This window comes from Protopterus annectens, chromosome 7.part0 (assembly GCF_019279795.1).
Source record: "Protopterus annectens isolate FY-2018-M chromosome 7.part0, PAN1.0, whole genome shotgun sequence".
NCBI classification, from domain to species: domain Eukaryota; kingdom Metazoa; phylum Chordata; order Ceratodontiformes; family Protopteridae; genus Protopterus; species Protopterus annectens.
In genome coordinates this window covers 1,050,725,014-1,050,747,971 of record NC_056739.1, presented here as the reverse complement: position 1 = coordinate 1,050,747,971, position 22,958 = coordinate 1,050,725,014, and the positions used below count along the sequence as shown (strand labels likewise).

Genomic DNA, 22,958 nt, shown 5'->3' with positions numbered 1-22,958 from the left:
AATGAACGTTCTCTTTATATGGCCTCGGATCCTGGTAGATTTAACAAAATGAATGCCCTGGTACGTGCATCTCTGTCTGCATAAGCTGGTTGTATGAAAATATCGTACTCTTGTTCAAATATTCTGATCAACATACCAACAAAGGGTGTGGCAAATACGTATGAATACATATACACACACACACACACACACACACACACGTACATAAGTAATTGGCATGAACACAGTTTGTTCAGTGCTTTTGTACTTGTACTTTCTCTCTTTGAGCTTATCAGAAATGTGCAAATTTTTATGAAATAAACTTCTCAGGCTTCTCGATGCTTTATTGCACTTTGCGAAATAGCTTTTTAGATTTCTTAATGCTTTACAAAATTTTACAAAATAACTTTTTGATACTTTTTGGATATTTGTGGAATTATTTCTTGGACTTTTGCGATGTTTTCTGAAATCTTTGTTTGATAAAAGTGGAAATACTGAAATCATTTAGTTTCGGAATTGGTAAAGGCAAAAATGCGAAAGTAGTCACATGGAACTTTGTTGATAGAGATAGGCATGCTACAGTCATGCGCTATCATTTGTCAAAATCATCACTTTAAGAAACATTCGAGAACTTTACAATGCAACTGAGCAATTCACGAGCACTGTAATACTCTTGTACTCTTTTGTAAGAAACACCTTTTAGCAATGCAAGAAATATATCAAGCAACTGTACAATGTGAATAAATCGACTTCTGTTGCCCAAATTCAATCTCTTTTGCAGCATTTGCAGCTTGCAAACAACCACATGCAGTACCCTTAAATGTCACCAAAATGGCGGTACCTTGCTAGGCAACTTTTTACTGAACAAGAAACATTTTGTAATGGCAGTATTTTACAAAAAGACACACCCATAACAAGAACATTTCCTCAAATAACTATACTTTGACTGGATATTATGAGGTAGTTGCACTTTGCACACAGTGAACTCTTTGAAATATATGCAGAGTAATAAGCAGACACTTTAAGCACTTTTACACACTCTTGAGATACTTCGAATAACTTTAATTATGCCCTTGATACAATACGAAGTTGTAGTTATGCCCAAGCACAGCACTTTGCCCAAACACAAGCAGTCGCCTTGCTTTATTTTTGCTTACTGTGCCCTTTTCTCTTTTCTTATTATTTTCTTATTGCTCGTTTAAACCCTTTTTTATGCCCAACGGGCTTCTCATGTACTTGTTTTACTCTAAACATGCACAGTTCTGCCTTAAACATGCTCAATTTGCACTCTAGAGCCAATCGCCTTGTCAAATACTTTCATCTTAAACATTTTCTTTAGTTAACAAACTTTTCTGCACTTTCCACTTACCTGATAATGCGGTTTGTGTCCTTGTAATGCCCTTTTTGCCTCTTTTTGCATCAAGTAAATAATTCTTATTATTTTTCATTACCTTTAATTCTTTCCCATTGTGCTTGTACTGTTTTCTCTTTGTTTTACCTTCGCTGTCGTCTTTACATCTCATGGCTCCAAATGTTCTTCGCTTTTCCATCCCTGTTCTGACATCATGTTGCTTTTGTGTTGGTACACGAATAAACAAGTCTTCATGGGTTCTGTTTTAACAGCTTTATTCTATACAAACACACCACTATAAAGGCTTATTGACCGACTTAAGTAACTTATATACAAACTAAGTACTGCAATCATACATGCTAACTCCCTGGCTGCTTCTACAAAATGGCACTAGGGATTGCATGTGTCTGGAATTTATATGTGCCTGCACAGCCTCACATGCTTTTTAAAGACATAGCACACACATGTTACACTCATCTACACGATAAATCTGATCCAACCCATCAGTGAGAATAAAGGACAAGATGGACAACACACATGGAATATTATGGTAAGTACATAACTTTTTAGCTTTCGGGATAGCATGAGCTTCTACTCCATTTAATAATGGTGCTGTAAAAGTGGCCCTGATATTAGGAGCCTTGTTGAGACCAACAGATGCTTCCAAGTTGAACAACAGAAGTACATACACTGAGAAAGCCATTTGCAAACAGTTTGCGTTGTCCTCCTCTTTTCTAGAAATGAAGAACAATAACAGTTTTGTTTTCCTCTACTCCTTGTTTCTGTGGTGAGAGAACCTGAATTGTTTCTGGATATCTAAATTATGCAAGAGTCTCTCTTTCTTTTAGATATTAGAATGAATAACAGATTTTGAATGGTTTGACTGGAGGAAGATTCTGTTACCAATTCACACACACAGGACAGATTACCTCAGTCTCATTCTAGCTTTGTGAAACACTATGAAAAGCTCTTTAAAAATGATGGCTTGTATGACAGCCTCTCCACCCCGGAACAGTAATCAAGGAGCCTCAATCCTCACCAGTGACACCGGTGAGAGGACACTAACAGGAATTAATTTACACAGAATTTTCAGATGCAGCTCTCTGTATCAAGCACAATCTCCCCCAAGAGCAGACAGGGAACATGCTCCAGACCTGGGACTGGACTCTCTGTCTCTCCAGATCCCAGACAAGACTCACTTTGGAGCACTGTGTCCCAGTTCTAAGTAGCTGACAAACCACACCTGGATATTATTTTCACAGACACACACACATATGCACGCACACAGTCTCACTCACTCACGGGAAAGGCCGGTACAGATTTACTAGCTGTACCCCTTCTGCCCAGACTATAAAGTAACTACATTGCCACCAAAAAACCAGAAACGAAAAACGAAACAGTAGAAATCTTATAATACAATCCAGCCAAATCCGGTGATAAATCCAAAGTCACAGAAAATAAGAACTCAAAGTTTTAGCGCTTTCATCCACTAAATTTAATGCGTGAACTTCTTCAGAAAACATACATAAACTGTTATCCAAGCTCCCTTAAATATTCAACAGTACAGGAAATGACATCAACAATTAAACAATTACAAAAACGTTTTTAACCATATAAAATAAATAACTTACTATGAAGTAATAATGTGAATCTCTAATAAATTCAATATCGAACTAATTAATGGAAATGTATATACAACTAGTTAATACATAAAAAATAACCATAGTGTGTATTTTTTTTTTAAAAACTCATCAGTTAATACTAATGAATTCGTACTTAAAATGAAAAATAATGATATAAAGTGCACTAAAAAGTACAATTATAATATGTATAACTAAATTAACCATTCAGTAAAAAACATTTTAAATGAATCGACTCATTGAGTCCTGGCAACTTATCTGCAGAACAGGAAGTAATTCCTTTAAGACAAGGCATAGCCAAACCCATCTGTCTAAGTTCTGATTCCAAAACTGGTGACACTGACAACAATTACAACATTGCCTTTCCTTTACCCATAGTAAATGAAATGTGGTTAGTAAAAGGTATAATAGAAAACAATTGGAAAGTGTTGTTGGGCAATAAGGAATTAGTAGTCACTTTAGGTGTCAGACCCAAATTCACCTACAAAAATGTAGTTAACTTGAAGTCCATGCTAGAAGCTGGTAATACCAAACGTTATGACACAAGTAGAATAGTTAGTAACAAGAGAGGTACATTTGCCTGTCAAAATTGCAAACAATGTAGGTTCATTAGTAATAGTTCAAGTACATTTGTCAAATCTCTAAATTATACTACTTGGGCTAAAAGTTATTTCAGTTGTAATACTGATTATGTGGTTTACTTTGCTTGGTGTGTCTTGTGATCATTTCTATATAGGTAAAACCAAGAGAATTTTGAAACGAAGGATTTATGAACACAACTTGGCTATAAAAAACAAAGACAAGTTTAATTCTTTGGCAAAACACGCAGTCATTTGTAAACAATTCAAGAAGTTTGAATTTTCAGTGTTAGAACAGATCAACAAAATTGAGTACGATGGTGATTTAAATAATATTTTAGAATGTAAAGAAACATTATGGCAGCTAGTGTTAGCTGCAGATAAGTTGCCAGGACTCAATGAGTCGATTAATTTAAAATGTTTTTTACTGAATGGTTAATTTAGTTATACATATTATAATTGTACTTTTTAGTGCACTTTATATCATTATTTTTCATTTTAAGTACGAATTCATTAGTATTAATTGATGAGTTTTTTAAAAAAATACACACTATGGTTATTTTTTATGTATTAACTAGTTGTATATACATTCCCATTAATTAGTTAGATATTGAATTTATTAGAGATTCACATTATTATTTCATAGTAAGTTATTTATTTTACATTGCCACCAGTCAACTACTCTAAGGCTCTTACAAGGGTATCCAATTATACTTATTAAAATCAATATTAATATAAATGGTAGAGTGTAACCAAAAGAGGTTTTCAGAGTGGCCAAGGCATCACTAAAATAATCACAAATACTCTCAATATGTTAAAACTAGTCACTAAAAGAACAACCACAATGAACGTACAAAAATATTTAATAATAATTAATAAAATAGAAAACACGAGAATACTAAATATCTAAGTACAATAAATACCAGAGTTTCAATCACATGATAAATAAAAATAACACGGTTGGACAGGTTCAAACAGATGCAGAAAAACACTACTTAACTAATCTCACTGTATTTCCTGTCTAAAGGATAACTGTTCCCTAGCTAACTGCAACATTAGATGCTGAGATGCTTACTTCCACAAGGCAAGGTGATGAGCTTCCAACTAAAACTGAACTGACCTAACTCAACTAACTGTGATAACTGTCATTAATCCTTATATCTGGTTCTAAAGAAAACAAAAACTCTGCTGTGAGTTCCATCCTCTCAGTGCTGGTTATAGAATGACATAGCATTTGCTCACCTGACTCTGGTACCATACACACTCAGAGCTTTGCTAAGATCCCTTGCAGCATCTGAAAGCTAAAGAACAACTTCTGTTTTCCCTTCCAGAATTCTTTGCTTAAACAAACATTTAATCAGTTATAACACTGTTGATACATTTTTAACGCAAACATCTATACTAGTCAGTGTGATAGTGAAATATGACACAAAATTTAGAAAACTCCAGATAACTATGCTGGCATATGTTACACATGCACTGCCCTAGTCTTCCTGGCACATATGGCAATATCACACAACATCACAACTTGTAACAGACAAGTTCACGGCAGAGGTGATGTTTAACAGCACAGCAGTTTACCAGGTTAACAATTTTAAAAGTACTGAAGCAGCTGGTTCAAGGGGGGGGGGCTGGGAAAGTCTCTCTGAAGCATTCTTATGGTTCTAGGCAGTGCCAAACTCACTCTCATGCTGAGGGGCCCCCTTAAGGAAGTATTTTTTACTGGTACTAAGCTAGTCAGAGATGGATGCATGGGGAAGCAGGCTGAAATGTCAGAAAGGTGTACTTTGACTGGTGTGTAAACCAAACCAGCAAGAAATGGCTAAATGACATACTGGAGAATAAGGGTACCCAATGCCATACTGGAGAATCAGGCTACCGCTGCTATTTTTCTGTCTTGACCTCAGCCTTGGTACCAGATAAAAACCCTTTCTATGTGGATAAGAAAGATTTCCTAGTGGCTGGCTTTCTACCCTCCCTAATAATAGTCATGTCTCTCTGAATACTGGTGTCTAAAAGACAACAAAATGAAATCAACCATGCACTAAGCTGAAGGGTCACCACAATGGGATGGTGTATTAGAGACCCTTTATACTGAGTTAGCAGGCCCACTACTGCTGAAAGTCCCTGATGTTTCTCCCACAGCACACCCATGACCATAGAAAACCAGTGCTATCTGAGCTAAGAGAGTGCTATCAAGAGCATCGTGATGTTCCTTTCTTACGTTCCTTAATCACCTTTGACACTAAGAGTATGAGACAGAATGCATAAAACAACAGACTTGTCCAATCTACAAAGTATGTTGCTCAAGCCCCTCTCTAAGGTTTGTTTGAGTAAAACTGCCTGAACTACTTGTTTGCCACTCCACTTATAACAGTTAAAGGACTACATCCCTATGTAATATTCACGCATGTAAGTCTAACTTCAATATTCTCACTTGGTCTACTACCACATTTATTTCTGAAGGAATGTAAACTGCTTTGAAATATACTATGTGCTCGTTTATCCTCTCCCAGGCTGTCACTGACAATCTGCAAAGCTGAAAGGATTTTTTTCCTTCCCATTTGATGATACACCACATCACTGTTGTAGAGTGCTCTTTGTCCAAATCTGGTTGAAGGCTTTTGATTCCATGATCAAGGCTAGCATCTCCTTTATGTGTTTTTCTGTTGTTGGGCCTTTCATAGCCCCTGAACTTTGGAGTACCTTCACCCAAAACCTCAAACTAGGTTCCAGGCATTAGTTGTGATGGTCTGGCTAGGACACTCCTAGGTAAAAAGAGATTCCTATGTTGAGGCTGCTCTGCTTGGCTCTCCATTATACTACTTTGTAAATACAGGGGAAAAGTGGGATCACTTGGTCCACTGGTTAAGCATGTTGGTATGATGATAACCCCAGCTGCCACTTAACTTTCCTCATGTGCAGTCTTCCATGTCACCAAATGATGGAAGTAACTTTGCTATGTTTCCATGATGTCCCGAGGGAAGAAAATCTGTGTAAGGTGGTCTAGAAGGTAGTCTAGAAACACCATCCTATAGGATGGGACTAGTTTCAATTTCTGTAAGTTTGCACTGAATCTTAACTTGTGAAGGAGATATACAGTGAAGTTCAAAGCTCTGTTTACCTCCCTCCTGTGAGACTGCCTAGATAAGGCAGTCATCCAGGTAAAGGAAGATATGGATGTCCCTGATCTGCAAAAAAAAAAAAAAAAAAAAAAAAAAATATATATATATATATATATATATATATATATATAGATCTTAAAAAATGGAATGTGACCAAAGGGCAAACAAACTGATAACACCTGCTCCCTGCAAGGAATCTGAGAAAGCATCTATCACTCCAATGAATGGGTGTTTGAAGATAGCATCTTTTAAGTCCAGTGTGAACATTAGAGTTTGAATACAGAAGGGGTATCAGGATTTGGAAGGCCAACATTTTGAACTTTGGCACCTTTAAGTAAGTGCTCAGTCTTGAGAAGTCCAAGATGGGTCTTTACATACCCTTCTTTCCTTGACACTAGAAAAGGCCTGCAATATAATAATTTCCTTACTGTTAAGAATGGAACTGTTACTAACATTCCATAGGAGGTCTGAAAGTATAAGGTGAATCAGCTCCTCTTAGTCTTCTGGAACATGTGGAATCCCTGATCCAACAGGGGATGTCTCTCAGTCCTTCCATGCTGAGATTCAACGATAACCTACCTGCAATTCTACTGAGGTAAGAAGAGAGTTGAGAGGATCATATTGGCAAAGTTGCTTCCTATTATAGGCCAGGCTACCCCCACCATCCCACCCCATCCCCACCAGGGGTTTCCTTTACCATCCTCCTTTGACATATTGCATCTTTTTTTAAAACTGGTCTTTCCTTTTTGTTGCTTTCTGCTGCTTTTTCTAAGGTAGAAAGATCAAGGCTTAGAGGGGGTAGTTCCTATCATAGTGTAGCATGACAGGGTGAATAAGCTGCTATTCACCTGGCAAAGCAAAATGGAGGAAAGGGGAAAAAATGAATACTCCCACAGGATGGGGTCCTAAAGACCAGAGATGTGTGAAGGAGGGCATTAAGGAGCTATTCTTTGATGTCTGCTAAGAGGGGTTGTAGCCTTAGCCAGGCATGTCTCCTCATTATTAATCCCATTTTCGCTGCAATGGATGCTGCATCAGTATCATAATAACTACACTTGGAATAAATCAATTTGCTGTTCCTGTTCTATCTTACAGTTTTGAGTGGTGAATGGTCCAAAACTACTGGATAGATTAGACACAAAAACAAGAAAAATACTTCATGCTTATCCAATGATTAAAAAAAAAAAATCACTGTATACTAAGCTTATCTATTACTCACTGTGAAAGAGGTGTGGGCCTCCTCGCAACTGATTATATGTTTAGGTCTGCAATTGTGAAACGGCATACATACCTGATGACCTCATCACATCCAAACATAGGGAAAGTTTTAAAACATGAGAAGTCTAAGACAACATCTTTGCTTAGTTTAGCAGAAGCATTTCAGTGTCAAGCAGATATTGATATCAAAACAGAAGTAGACAAAAATCAGACAGCAAATGAATGGGCCTAAAAGCAAATGAAAGAATATAAGAAGGATCAGACAGGAAGGAAAAAATGTGTAAAACCCATAAATACACTGGCAGGTACAGAGATCTCTTGGAACAACCTCATGTTGACCAAAGTTTGAAGCAGGAATGGTTGTAGTCTACACTCTTGTGACAGGCTAGCATAATCTACATCCTTATGAGCTGGGAGTTGCTGGTTGAAAGCTTATTGCGTATGTTATTCTAAAATGTGTCTTAGCTTTGGTTTAAGCACTAGGGCTCCAAACCAGTTATTTTACATTAAGAATTTCTTTGGTCTGCACTCTTGTGGGACAAAAGGGCAGCCTCCACACTTCTGAGTTGGGAATTGCTGGGGAGAGCTTGCTGTGTCTGTTATTCTAAATGTCTTTCTTCTGGTTTAAACATTTGCATTCCAACCAGTTATTTTACATTACGAAGATTTGTGGTCTACACTCTTGTAGCCTTCACCCGTCTGAGCTGGGAATTGCTGGTGAAGAATTACTGTGTCCATTTTTCTGGTCTGTGGTCTGCACTCCTGTGGCATTACTTTCTAGGCACAGATTTTTATTTTTATTGTTTTTAAACTACTAGAGCATCTAGTTAGCTTATACCAGAGTATTGCTCAGCAGTTTGCTAGTCTTACTGACTGGTTCAATATTTAAGTAGCAAGAATAAACAGACGGACCCAGGCAAGACTCTTCTCTCCAGTGTAAAAAACAGGTTTATTCAAAGTAAAAACTGCACAAGCGCTTTCACAAACAGCTTCGCGCACCTGATGAAGCCGTTTGTGAAAGCGCTTGTGCAGTTTGTACTGTGAATAAACCTGTTTTTTACACTGGAGAGAAGAGCCTTGCCTGGGTCTGTCTACTTATTCTTGCTACTGGGACTTTGTGTGTATTTGGACACAACTACCTGGCTGTTGGAAGTATTTTTTGTTTATTTTTGCAGTTCAATATTTAAGTTTTCCTCACTCCCCCTTAGTAGATCAGTGGCAATGGAAATGTGCTTCCTGACTCTCTCTGTGGCCAGTCTGGTGTTGAGGGGTGATCTATTCCTGGCTTACAAGGCTTTATCAAATCCCACACTCATGAATCTCCTACATAACTGTAAGTCAATGTGTACCAGAAATACAAGGTCTAGGGACCTGATTTTTGTCTGGGACTTAAAAAGAACATGCTGGAGATACAGATATGTGTCCCAGAGACTTCCCCTCCTATGGAACAGGCTTCCCATCCATGTGAAGCTGAGTTTGTGTATTACCCAGTGTAAGCACAACCTAGACAAGTGGATGGGGAATAGGAAATTTACATCAGGCCTAACACCCATGTCCCTTATGGACAGAGGTAGCTTATAAATGATTGACCATCAATGCCCAATTTGGATGCAGGACATCATTATTCTTTTGGAAAGACTTGATTAGGCCTAGAAAGACCCCCCCCCTGGTTATTAGCCTAGTAACAGTCTATGAATCTATGAAAGATAATAATGGTACCCCAGGACAGTGGACTACATGCAGGTTGGTTTATAAAAGCAATGAAAATGTGAGAGAAAGACAAATGTAGGTTCTGTAAAAAAGGGAACCGGAAACTGTTGCACATCTTGTTGCTGGGTGTGAAACACTCATGGCAGTGGGACTATATAGTGAAAGACAAAATAATGGAAGAAGACTGTTGCTAACACTGCAATATTGCTGAGAAGCATTGGAAATAAACCACAAAGCATTATAGAGAATGATGAACTGTATATCACATGGGATTACCCATTACCAATGGTTCAAAAAATAGATTAAAAAAAACATATAGTAGTCCATGAAATAAAAGACAATGTAGCACTGATCACTGAAATTTCTACATTCAGTTATTACAGTGTCTTACATACAAAGAGAGATACAAAGTCATAAAATATCAGAATTTGCAGGCAGAAATGAGAGCAGTGTGGAATATAGTAGTAGCAGAAGCATTGGGTCTAATAACAAAAGATTTTACAGTTGTACTAAGAAATGTTACCAGTACATATAACCTCATATAACATACAGGAGGTAGTAATTCTGTGCACATTGCGGGTGCTGAGAAAAGCACCCCTGGCAAACAAAGACTGAAACAATACTAATTTCATGAACTCTAATTGTACCCCGACTTAGGAATGTGATCTATTCCCTTTATAGTATTAGAAACTCAAAAGACTTGGAAAAATTAAAATGGAGTAATTTGCTACCTGAGTAGTTGTCTGGGTAACATGTTAATAATTCTGCCTTCAGATCCACTCCATTCGGCTCCACTCCAGTTTTCCCTGATAGATGGTCCAGGACAGCCATCAGGAACCTGGTAGATGGTGTCAGAGTCAATGGCTCTGAAGGATAGGATAGCATATATTCAGACCTTCCTTCCAAATCTGTTCAACAACTGGTTTTCCTCATCACTGAAAGTGTGCTAGGAGCAAGAACCAGATTGGACACCATTTGGGTCTGCCATAAGATTCCTCTTTGAATATGACTGTCGTGCACTTGTAAAATCTAATTTTCTTTTTTTTTTGTGCATGTGTGTGTGTGCACATGTGTTAGTGAGTTTACAAATGTGAGTGCAAGGGGCTGAGTTGGGTTCCTAACAGCCTGCTATTAAAGCCTCTTCTAAAGCTCCTAACAAGAAGGAATAACCACTGCTTTTCACCCAGGCCCTAAAGTTCAAACTATCTTTTTGTGCTTCTCTGGCCTCTCGGCCTTCCCATTTGAAGAATTGCTTCATTCTGGAAAAGGTCTTGACAAATGAGAATTTCTGAAAGAGTGAGCCACAGGAGATATTGCACTCAGTATCAAGAATCAAAACCAGGACAAGATGACATCTGTGAGAAATAATCTAATTTGCCCCCTTCACTTTCTTGGCTATTTTCTGCTTCCACAACAGAGTAGCACCTCTTCCTTCTGGATGCAGAAACTCCAGACATTGACATTTAAAGTCCAGTCTAAACCATCCTCAGGGGGACCCAGGGAATAAGCAGTTGAATGAAAAATTTGAAGATGGTGGCAAACTTTGATGCACAGTAATTAAAGCACTCCAAAAGTGAAAACTGTGAAAGGGTTAAAAGGCCAATAAAAGTTTTAAATTTGGAGGAAATTTGGTTACTGGCTACTAGATACACTGTTTGAACTTCAACAAAGAAAAATATCCCAGGAAAAATCAAGTAGAAAAAGAGCAAAAAAATGATCTGGATGAGAAGAATCTCAATTCTGATCAGCGGGAAGCAAACCTACAAGAAGCATCAATGCAGGAACTGCATTCTAGTAATCAAGAAAAAAAAAAGAGACTAGATGCACTCAGAAATAATTAAAATATGTGGGACTATGGAAGAATGTACAAGAACACATGAAAAATGGTTGGAATAAACACGTTTTTTGGAGCCAGTAAGCAGGATTACAATAGACTTCATAAGCCTGCCTCATTAAAAGACTTCATAAGCCTGCCTCATTAAAAGGAGGACTGTCAGACGCTGTAGAAAGCCTGTGGATTCATTGTCCTTGTCTGTCTCTGACACAAGGACTCAACATCCACACATCACTTTTTTAGGGATGAAGTGAGGGGTAAGGAGACCTTTCACTACCCCTACCCTCTAACATGGAATGACTTCCAAATACCCAATGCATAAGGTGAAGAAAGTTTAGGCAGATAGGTATTTCATGTCAGGCAACAGGACTCCAGTGCTTAGCAGCACACAACAGAGGTGATGCCAGTTCGTGAGAAAAACACATAAAGGCTTGGAACGGGTACCAAATAATATTCCTAAATGTAATGCTTCTACACCAAGGAGGAAAGATTGTATAAGACTTGGAACAGTATTAACATGACCAAAAAACACACTAGCTTCATGGGTCCAGCTGGAATTCGGGAACCTGCAGAAGTCTCCTCAGCCCCAGTGCAAGCCTTACTTGATTTGAGATGAGGGGCAGCCCAGAAGAACAGGCTCTCCCAATCTAGAGCTCAATCACCAAGCCCTCCCTGAGGGAAGAAAGTGATCACTTCTCATGAGATGGCCACATATAGTCAAGCTCAGGACACTAACATGGGTAGGTTGAAACAGAAAACTAAGAATACCCTCACCAAAATGGTCTGTTAGCAATAACACTATTTCCACTCACATCAGCTAGTGAGAGACATGAGACTGATCCCTTATCTTCTGAAGGAGAACTCCTGGCATGCAATGGATAAGAGTCTGTCTCTTGTAGAGAGTTTTACAGGAAGGGCTTTAACAAATACCTGGCCAACTGCCCTGTTTTCTTCTCTGTTCAGCTCTGATCTGGGATTGTAAGGACTCTCCTGCTCCTCCATTAATCGGTCACCTTAAAAAAAACACCATCTTCTGGGCAGTGATGAAGACCTCAAGTTGCTTACATTTCCTCCTACAGATACCCAGACTGTAGTGCTGGCACTTGTGGCAGTATTTTACATAGCACACTTCTTCCAAACACAAAAAATGGTATTTCTGCTAGTCCTAAACTGTTTTATGATTAGCAAACGAGCCAATGAATGTGTGAACTTTCCAATGACATACATTAATAATGAGATCAAAACTGCACAAGTGGCAGAAAGAAACTAGCAAGCACATCATGCCATGATATGCACTAGTAGGAGGTAAGCATGAAAGCTGCAGAAATTTCAGACAGTTGCCAAGAAGAGTATACATCAGAATATGAAACCCAAAAGTTAACCTACTCAAGAAAATCTTAATAAAACCTGAATATACAGGAAACGCCAAAAGCGCATATCTTGCTTAAAGTCACTCAGTTCTAGTACAGAGTTTCATAGTACTGCAAAAATTCACTTGCATATGACACACAACAAATCATTCTAAGCAAAGAAACCATTCATTTATGCTGTCTTCTCTTCAGTTTTAGATTTGCAGCTTATTCAGAATACATCTGAGCTCCACTGATAAACACAAATTTGGTTCAGAAAGAATAGACTTGTTTTGATGACAATAAATCATTATTTTTCTAACCCAGAAGGAAAAAAAATACAGGTTATGGTAAAACTAATTACAAATGAAAAGCCAACTAACCTTAATCCAAGCTTCTGAAGTGGCCTTCTGAAATCTCACAGCAGACTTTATGACATCCAGTAAAAGTGCTACACAGTCATTGTTGCTGTTTGCTTGATTAGCTGAAGAACTAAGGACAAAACATATCAAAGTCCAGATGACATTCTTGCACAAGATTTGTAGTGTCTACTAAAACTATAGTACTCAAAATGTAGGAAATTATAATAAACTTCCTATTCTTACATGAAATGCCAGAGCAAATTTATGATAGACTTTCCCATATATTTAAAAACTTTAACCTGAAGAGAGCAAAACCTTAAATGTTGCAACTTCACAACCTCTGCAATGAAAAAATGAAAATACATGTTTCATTCTGGAGTCAAGGGAGGTGTTTGAAGCCTATATTTAAAAGCCATAGTAAACCTAACAACTGAAATATGGAAAGGAACAGAAAATTGCACGGTGAAAACAGAAGGAAGACAAGCAGCAAAGAATTAAAAGCAATTTTCAGTTATACAAAGAATGGAAGATTGCAGGCTAGTCATTAAGAACGTTCAATGATAAGGATGCAAAGCATCCTGTTAATGTCACATGCAACTTGGGTCTGTCTAGCTACCTTGCTAAAGGAAGATCAGCCAGAGGACCTACTGGCAGGAAAGCAGCTCTCCTTCCACAAAGAAAGGATGTTGGACTGCCCATGGCTCACTTACCACCAGGAGTCCAGGAGCATACATTTCAGTCTCAGAATGAGAGCCAAATCGATATCAGATGCAAGCCTATGCCAAGGTCATGAGTGAACAGGCTTATTAAACACACAACCATAAACCAATCACTGTACACCGCAGAATGCAGGGTAGCAAAGTTACAGCATAATGAAAAAGGTTTTTGCTTGCTGAAAAATGATGGTTCTAGTTTTCCAGTCATACAACACAGGAGCACATAGCATAAAAACAGACATGGGAAGTGCCTTAACAAGGGATCAGTAGTGGAGGATACAGAAAAGGATTTCAGTTTATTTCTAAACCTTTACACAGCACGACAAACCAAATGAGTACCAAGGTAAGTAATTAATAATAATAATTATAATAAAAAAAAAACTAAATAACAGCAACAAATACTTAAGACACCACAACGGCAAAACTAGGTCCATTCAGTGATAACCTATTAGATGAAAGCAATTTAGCTGAAAGAAATGGACAAAAGCTGCTTCTGCAAAACTTTTCAGATTTTGAGTCATTTTACATTTCTATGATGCTTTGTGATGCTGAAATTAAATAAAATAAAACATGCAACATCCTGCATGTGGCAAATGGGAGACATTGCCCCACCCCCACCATGCCAAAAAAGTCAGTTCTGACCAGAAACTAATAAGTAGCACTTGGGTTCAATAAGTAAGAACTCAGCCTAGTAAACACCTATGAACCTAATGACTGCAAGAACATTTTTAAGCCTAGCCATGCATCTCAATTATTAAACAAGTTCTGGTAACCTTGATAAGTGTAAGCAGGCGCCTGGAAGATGTACCATTTACAGGCTGCCTGTGTCCATTAGAGACACAGGTGCCAAACCAGGGATGAATTTCCTGTACCCCATCCAACTGTTCAAGATACACTTGAATTGGTTTAGGGAGGAACTCTGTGTCATACAGATAGGGTGCCCACCTGTTCCAGAGAAGAGGTAGTCTCTGGGATACATACCTGTCTCTCCAACAGGTCCTATTTATATCACAGGCAATGTTCAAGTCTTTAGAATGGGTCATTTTGGTGCTGTTTGTTTGGCAGATATGCAGGAGGTCCATCAGGGTGAGCTCTAGCAATGCTTTTTTATGCCAGGCACAGATCTCCCCTGAATAGCTTGTAGGAGACAGAATACAAGGAATAGGGCCTTGAGGTGGTCTGCATAGGATATTTTACACCCTGTTTACTATTAGTGAAGAACCTCTGTGGACATTCCAGCTGTTGGATATGCCTGGTTAGGTACATACCAAAGGGGGCACTGTACTCAATGATAGGTCTGATAAATGCTGAATACATTAGAACAATGACTTCCTTGGACCTAGATGCGATACCTTGCACAACATAGAAAGATTTCCTCACTACTGCGGACACATGATGGTCAAAGGTTAGATTACTGTCTGTGTGTCTCCCCCAACTCTTTGACTATTGGGTCAATTTTTAGAGGTATGTTGTCACTGATAGTTACCAGGGGTAGAGGACTTCCAGAAGGATACTATTATGGATTTCTTGGCATTTAGTTTTAGTCCTTGGCTCCGACACCAGATATTTGTTTGTGTCAGCCTTTCCTGGAGAAAGGACAGGTGTATAAAATCTTATAACAGTAGATGTACTTCTCTTCCCTGTTGCAGTATTCTTTACAGAAAAGGATTGCCTGCCAAGGGTAGCCAAACGTCTTGCCAGTGTATCAAAGCCTTAGGATTTTATAGATGTATGTCACATGTATGCTTCCCTGCACGAGGCGTAGAGCATAAAGGTGAAGCACAAATGTACATACCTGAGAACTGAATCGCCCCAGGAGGAACAACAGTTCAAGGAATTAGCAGGAACATGTGCATCCAGAAGGAGAAAAAGGAAAGGAATTTTAGGCCAGGAAAATAAAAGGAAGAGAGCAAATCAGAAGGGGGAGGAGGGAGGGGATGGAATACTGCAACACTGAAGAGGACATCTACTGTCAAGGTAAGATTTTACACAACTGTACTATGTTCCTCTATACCACTGTTACAGTATTCTTTACAAAAGGGACTAGTTACAAAAGGGAGAGCACAAAAGCTCAAGAGGAAACCTGGGAGGAGGAATACACAGAGGAGCCCACGAGAAACCCATGTAGGATTGTTCTGCCAAAGCCAGCTCTTGCTCTGGAAACAACATCCAGTTTGTAATATGAAAGTATGGACAGAAGTCCAAGTAGCAGCCTCAACGATGGAATTGGTATCCAATCTTTTGAAAAAAACACCACAGCAAGCAATAGCCGTAGTAGAATGAGCCTTTCCTGAGGTAGAAAGACATCTTCTATGAAAGGAGTAACAAAAGAAATGGCCTTAAAAGATCCAGGAGGATATAGTTTGCTTAGAAACAACCAAACCCAGAGATCTGGGATGAAAAGAAATAAAATGCTCAGATTTGCGAATGGCCCAAGTCTTATCCCAATAATATCTGAGCTGTCTATGCAAATCCAGGTTGTGAAGAACCTTCTGACTAGCAGACTGTGGAGAAGGAAAAAAGGAAGGTCAATTAATAGACTGATTAACAGACAATTCGTTAATCACCTTGGACATAAAAGAAGGATTAGTATACAGAGACACACTGTCTTATGAAAAAAAAAAAACAAGAAAGGAGGAACAGCCATAAAAACCTGGAGTTCAGAGACCTTTTTAGCTGAAGTAAGGGCCAAAAGAAGAACAATCTTCCATGTACAATGTTGCAAGGAAGCTGAAGCTGCAGGCTCAAAAGGAACCAGAGTCAAATTTTTTTTAGTACAAAATTAAGGTTCCATGAAGCTGGAATAGGCTTCCTGGAAGGCCTCATATAAAAGACATCTTTAAGAAATTGTTTGACCTGAGACCTAGAGACTAGAGGGGGGAGTCAATGGCAGACAAGTATTTATAGCTGAGAGACGAGCCTTAACAGAAGCATGTGTTAAACAAGCATGGACCAATTCACACAAATAACAGAAGCAGAGGGGCCCACACAGAAAATAGATCCTGGTTACGAGCAAGGCACCAGACAAAATCTTTTCCATTTGGATACATATGATTTCCTGGTAGTTGGTTTCTTGGCCACTTAAAGAACTCACATTCTCAGAAAAGAGGTAGCTAGAAGTGATCAAAACCCTATCAGCCACAATGCCAGCTGATGAGTGGACTTGTGAGGGTGGATCAGAGACCCCTTGTTCTGTGTGAGTAGGTCAACTCTGTGAGGTAAGGTAACTTAAGATGATTTCCCCTGGCTAGGTGGAAAAAAGAGGAAAGCAATGCTGTCTGGGCCAAAAGTGAGTCACCAACAAGATTTTGGGGAGTCCTGATCTATCTTGAGCAGGACCCTCAGAATCAGAGGAAGGGTAGGGAAGGCACAGAAAAACATTTTCTTTGAAAAAACAGGGCGCCCACCTTCCAAGCCAGAAATCTTGGGACTTTGGAGCAAAAAAGAAGCTGTCTGTTCAAAAGGAAGACAAAAAGATCTACCTGTGGAGTACCCCACCAATGGGCAATGTCTATAAACATCTCTCTGCGAAGCGTCCATTCATGAGTCTGTACTGGACCTGTTCAGGGTCTGCCACTATATTTTGCTCTGAAGGAATGCAGGCAGCCTGAAGAGTCGCTCAATACTGGACAGCTAGTCTGCAAAGAAGGTAGGACTGTGTCACCCATTGCTTGCTGATATACCATATCACTGGGTATTGTCCGTGAAGAGTCTGACAGGCCCTGGAAGAAAGCGGGAGTGAAAGGCCTGAAGACCGTAAAGGAGAGCTCTCATCTCCTTTGTTGATGTGGTCTGACCTCTGCATGAAAAGAGCAGAGACCCTAGACCTTAAGGGAATAGAAGAAGTCTCCCCACCCCTGGTTTGAGGCATCTGAAAAAAGTTCCTGAGAGGGGACTGGAGGTTGAAAACAAGCTCCGAGTTGAAAGACAGCTGAGGAATCCACCACTGAAGCTAGAGTTTGAGGCATGTAAGGAAAGAGACTAGAAAATCTAGTGGATGACAGTGTTGGAGCCATACAGAAGTTACGAACCACTGCAGTTTCCTCATAAGAAGTCTGTCTAGAGGTAGCATAGGAGTGGTGGAGGCCTGAATCCCAGAGCCCTGAGAAATTCATTGGTTGTAATTGAAGCAGAGATTGAAGGAATTGAAAAAAAAAGTGATTAGAGAAACAGCCTTGGGAGCAGGCAGGGATGCCAGCATGGGAATGGTCTGGATCCTGCAACCAAGACAGACATGACCCTGAGAAGGAACCGGGACTGATTTTTGAAAGTTTATTGTAAACCTCAGGCTTTGTAAAAAATTAACAGTATACTGGAGGTGCTGAAGCAAGACCTCAGAGGAGGAAGACTGAATAAGCAGGTCATTCGTATAGGAAAATATCTGAAACCCTCTCACTCTGCAAAAAGCAATCACAGGAGCAAGGCATTTGATAAATACTCTAGGGGCAGTAATAAGGTCAAAGGCCAAATCAGAGAACTGAAAATGCAAGAAAGAGATATAAAAAAAGCAAAAATGTCCTAAAAAGGGGATGAATTGGAATGTGAAGATAAGCATCCTTGAGGGCCAGGGAGACTAGGAAAGCCTGTTGGGGAGGAGTGAAGAGGAGGAAACGGAGTTTGAAGGAACAAGGGACAACATCTGAAAGGAAGGGGACCTTTAGAAAGGTGATGAGCTAAGAAAGGTCCACAATGGGTCTTCCAGGTGCCTTCCTTCCTGGAGACCAAAAACATTCTGGAATAAACCCCCTTCCCTTCCTGGGTAGGGGAAACAACTTGAATGATGCCTTGTGCCAAAAGGCCCTGAAGCACTTCTGGGAAGAAAGGAAGCTGTTCCTGAGGAGGATGAGGGATGCCCAGAAAAGGAGGAAGGGATTTCCATACCATGAAGTACCCCTGACGAATGAGAGAGAGAACCCAAGAGTCTTGAATGACTCCTTAACCAATTGGGAAAGAACAGGAAAAGACGAAAGAATAAGGGAACCTGACTCAAGAAAACGGGAAGCAAACTGTTGGATAGAACCTGGCTTGTATTGAAAAGGCAGCTTCTGAGAGGTAGAAGTCTGAGTAGACTTAACAGGAGGAACCTAGAACCCTCCTTACCACTGGGAGAAGGGTGAGGTTGTCTGCGGAAAAAGATTTGGATTGATAACGCCTTTGGAACTTAGGGATACGAGACACAATAATATGATTCAATTTCTGCAAGTCCTTACCTTTATACTGAAGGGGCTTAAACAGCTCAGCAGCAGCGGAATCAAACAGGTGCTTATTATCAAAAGGAGCATCCAACAATTATAAGTCCAGTAATTAATAGCCCGAAAAGCCAAGGTAAGAGCAGTATATATAGTTTTGTCTAGCTGTTCCATAGCTCTACTATCCTTGTCTATAGGAAGTAGTTTAGCAGTAGAGGATTTGGCAGAAGAGACAGACACTAAGAAGGGTCAGCAGAAGTACATTTGTATAGGAACTTACACTCATCAGACACCTTGTAAAATCTATCAAGCTTCTTAGGGGCTGAAGGCTGAGAATACAGGACCACAGAGGCTGCTGAAAATGCATCCAGTAGGGCAGACTGGAGGTACAGTGGATGGCTTAAGGGATTCTATCTGAAGGAATTCATAATACCATTTTGGAATGTCAGAAACCTAAGAACAGTTACATTTAAAATATTCTATCATGTGAGAAACAGTATCCCCAAAGGACAGTTCTTCCAAGGGACAATCGTGCTAATAGAACCTTCATCCTCAGAGCCATAATCCAAGGGAAAAGGGATTTGAGAGGAATATGCCAAAGATTCTTCCCCAGAATCCAAATTCTCTTCAAAGGAGTCCTGCTCTCTGGGCCTCTTGAGTGTCATAGATGAAGGGCAAGCAGGCACAGAAACTCCTTGGGGAGATTTTAAGGCCATCAGTGCATTAAAGAACCCCTGGGTAAATTCTTGCCATTTACACTGGGGATCTTCAGCAGCAGGGGAAATATGCTTGTTTTTTTGTTTTGTCTTTAGAGGGATGTCTGCTCTAAATATCCTAGGAGGTTCAGACCCTTGCCTACACTCAACCAATGTAGTAGGAATCTCCTCCCGAAAAAGTATCTTCAGTGTCCCGCTCTTTACCTCTGAAATAATCAACTGAGGTTCTTCCCTCAACATCTGGAGCATATGTTTGCAGAGCCTCCGAGGACGTGTGAAAAGTCAGATTCATGACAGCTTCCGATAGGGTCGCTGCAGAGGAATCTGATATAACAACAGGGCAATCCTCTGGGCTTTCACCAGCCTCAAAAGAGACGTTCAGAGGAGGCGGGACAGCAGCTGAATCCAACCCAAGTTTCTTTACCTTTTTCTTGGCAGGCAGCTGACCTTCAGGGTGGGAAAATTCTACCATAGCATCTAGCGCCAACAATTTAAGATGTTGGTTCTTCAGGTAAATGGACAAGGAGGAGAGACGACTACGTAGGGTCTTAGGGACAAACGCTTGGCAGATAAAACATTGCATATGGTTGAGAGAAACACCCAAATGGAAAAGACATTATTTGTGATGATCTGCACAGGAAATCTGCCTCCAAACACTGACATTTTCCCTTTCTGCATGACATCAAAAACTCACAAAAATTAAAGAAAAAGATAAGAAGAAACCCCAATGGGGCACTTATCTGAAACATGACTCAGTAATCAGCAAGATGAGGGAGCATTCAGACAAACAATAAATTATGGCATTCAGACTGGTGGCTAAGAAGTTCTAAGATATGTACATCTATACATCACCTTTATGCCTTACGTCTTGAGCAAGGAGCATACACGTGACGTGCAAAGTCTATAAAATTCTAAGGATTTGGTATACTGGCCAGAGGTTGAGCTACCCTTGGCAGGGAATCCCTTTTGTAAAGAATACTGCAACAGTGATATGGAAGGATATAATTTGCATCAGTGAGGGATCTATGACCACTCCTCATTTGCAATCATCTGCAAATGTAGTCAGTCAGAGGCCACCAACACTGGCTTTGACTTTGGTGAGTGGACCCAGGGCCGATCTCTGGGGGACTCCAATTGTGACTGATGCCTTTGTAAAGGCGGACTCCCCATTTCTAACTTCCTGGGTCCTGTCTGAGAGACAGCTGGCTATCCACTGGGTGACATAAGGGTTTATACCTTACTTCTTGGGTCTGTCAACAATGCCTAAGTGAGGTATTTTGTCAAATGCCATGGCCAAGTCAAGGAAGGCAGTGTGAACCATTCTGCTCTCATCCATTACGTTGGTGATCTTCTCAAAGAAGTCTACCAGATTAAGTAGGCATGATCTACCCTTGCCCAAAGCAAACTGAATTGGATCCAGTGCCTGAAGGTTTCCTACGTCTTCATTGATCATTTCCAGGATAATTCTTTCCATGGCTTTGCATATGAGAGAAACTTATGGGTTTGTAGTTGGCCTACCTTTGTGCAGAGGGATGACTGTTGCTGTTCCCCATTCATAAGGCACGAAGCCTGTTTGGAGGCTACAGTTAAACAGCAATTCCAGAGGGCCTGATAGGTCAAGTTTCATACTATTTAGAAGGCTGGGATATTGTCTGGGCCCACAGGTGCAGTGTTCTTAGCCTTAAAGAGAGTATTACAGACCTGTTCCTTAGTGATAGCAGGGGGAGTTATATTTGATGGAATTTCATGAGGGAAGGTTGAGAGGAGTAAAGTTGAACCTGAATCTGTCGACCATTAGGTTTCTCTATCTTCTGGCTCAGTATAGGTGGCTTTATTAATACTGAGGTCTGCACACAATTTCATACTGCCTTTGACATTGCAGAAATAGCTAAAGAATGCCTTCTGGTTGTCCTTAGCCTGGAAGGCCAAATTTGAGGTAAATTTGGCTTTGGTAGGCTTTGTCCTCTGAGCTGCTTGTTTAGCATGTTAAGAGCATTTAAGCTGGGTACTACATCTCCTAATTTTTGCCATGATTTTCTTCTTTCTGTTATACAGCCTATTGATGACTGTTTTTTTAAGTTAGTTCTGTACTTCTTCCTGGTGGTTACAGCTGCCTCTATGCACCTATAAACATGCTTGCACAGGGTTTCTGTGAACAGTTTTGCATAGGCAGCAGTGCTCTCAGGGTTTATGGAGGTTGAAATTTTACCAGGTTATCACTTAATAGCATGAGGTTAGCCTTAGAGTAGATCCTGAGTATTTCAGGGCTAACTGGGGTTCCAGGTTTTCTTTTTACTTCAAAGGAGAGCATTTTGTGAACTAACCTTACCAAAAAAGACATTACACTAGGGGGTATGCCGCACTCTCCAAAATTAGTGAATACTGGATCCAGTATGACTGCACCCCTGGTTGGTGCACTGACAATCTGGTCCAGGGAGTTTGTGTTTGCAAAATCAAGGAATCTATGTCCCTGGTATGTTTGGTGCCATATATAATTCCCAGTTAAAACTGGGGTAATTAAATTCACCCATGAATATGGTACTGGGTTGGATGGTGAGTGCTTCCAATTTGTTTAAATACATGTTATGGATTTCCTGGGTCATAGAGGGGAACTTATAGCTTGCAAGAAAGTGGTACAAGATTTTGCCTGTGGTGATTTGAATATGGAGAAGCTCAAGTGAATTGTCCTGTTTGACCAGTCTTGAGGTATATTTATTTTTGATGTAGAGACACCTCCAGCTTTAGTCTCCGTCTGTGCAGTAGTTGGTCTAAATGTGTGGAAGGCATTACAGCCTTGCACTGTTGGCGTGCTCCCCGCAGCCTTAAACCATGTTTCACTGACCGCACAGATATCAGCATATTCTAGGATGAGGAGAGCTTGTAGGGAGTGGTTTTTAGACTCCTAGCATTGAGCAGTAACACCTTTAGATTTTCTTGGTTTTAATTTGGTATGTCGGAAGTACTTTCAGTTTGGCACAGCCTTAAAAAGGCACTATTGGGGAGGGCAATGTTTTTAGCAAATATTCGAAAGCTTAGAGGGGAGAGGTGCAGACCATCTCTGGCAAACCAGAGTAGTCCGTTGACCATCTCTTTCCATGCTGACAAATAGTCTACCCACTCAAAATGACACCAGAAACTAAGCAAATTATTAAAGTTGGTCATCTTCTGTTCGTATTGTGGCATCATCCTTG

At 39.9% G+C, this 22,958-nt stretch overlaps 1 protein-coding gene across 3 annotated transcripts in view; it reads right to left on the bottom strand.

Annotated features, from left to right (window-relative positions):
* FANCD2 (FA complementation group D2) overlaps window positions 1-22,958 on the bottom strand; it is a 1,694,389-nt gene that overhangs the window by 1,315,144 nt on the left and 356,287 nt on the right. For all 3 annotated transcript variants that reach the window (XM_044077594.1, XM_044077597.1, XM_044077595.1), the window contains exon 13: window positions 13,168-13,276. In XM_044077594.1, coding sequence (XP_043933529.1) covers window positions 13,168-13,276 — 109 coding nt within the window. The remainder of the gene's footprint in view (window positions 1-13,167; window positions 13,277-22,958) is intronic.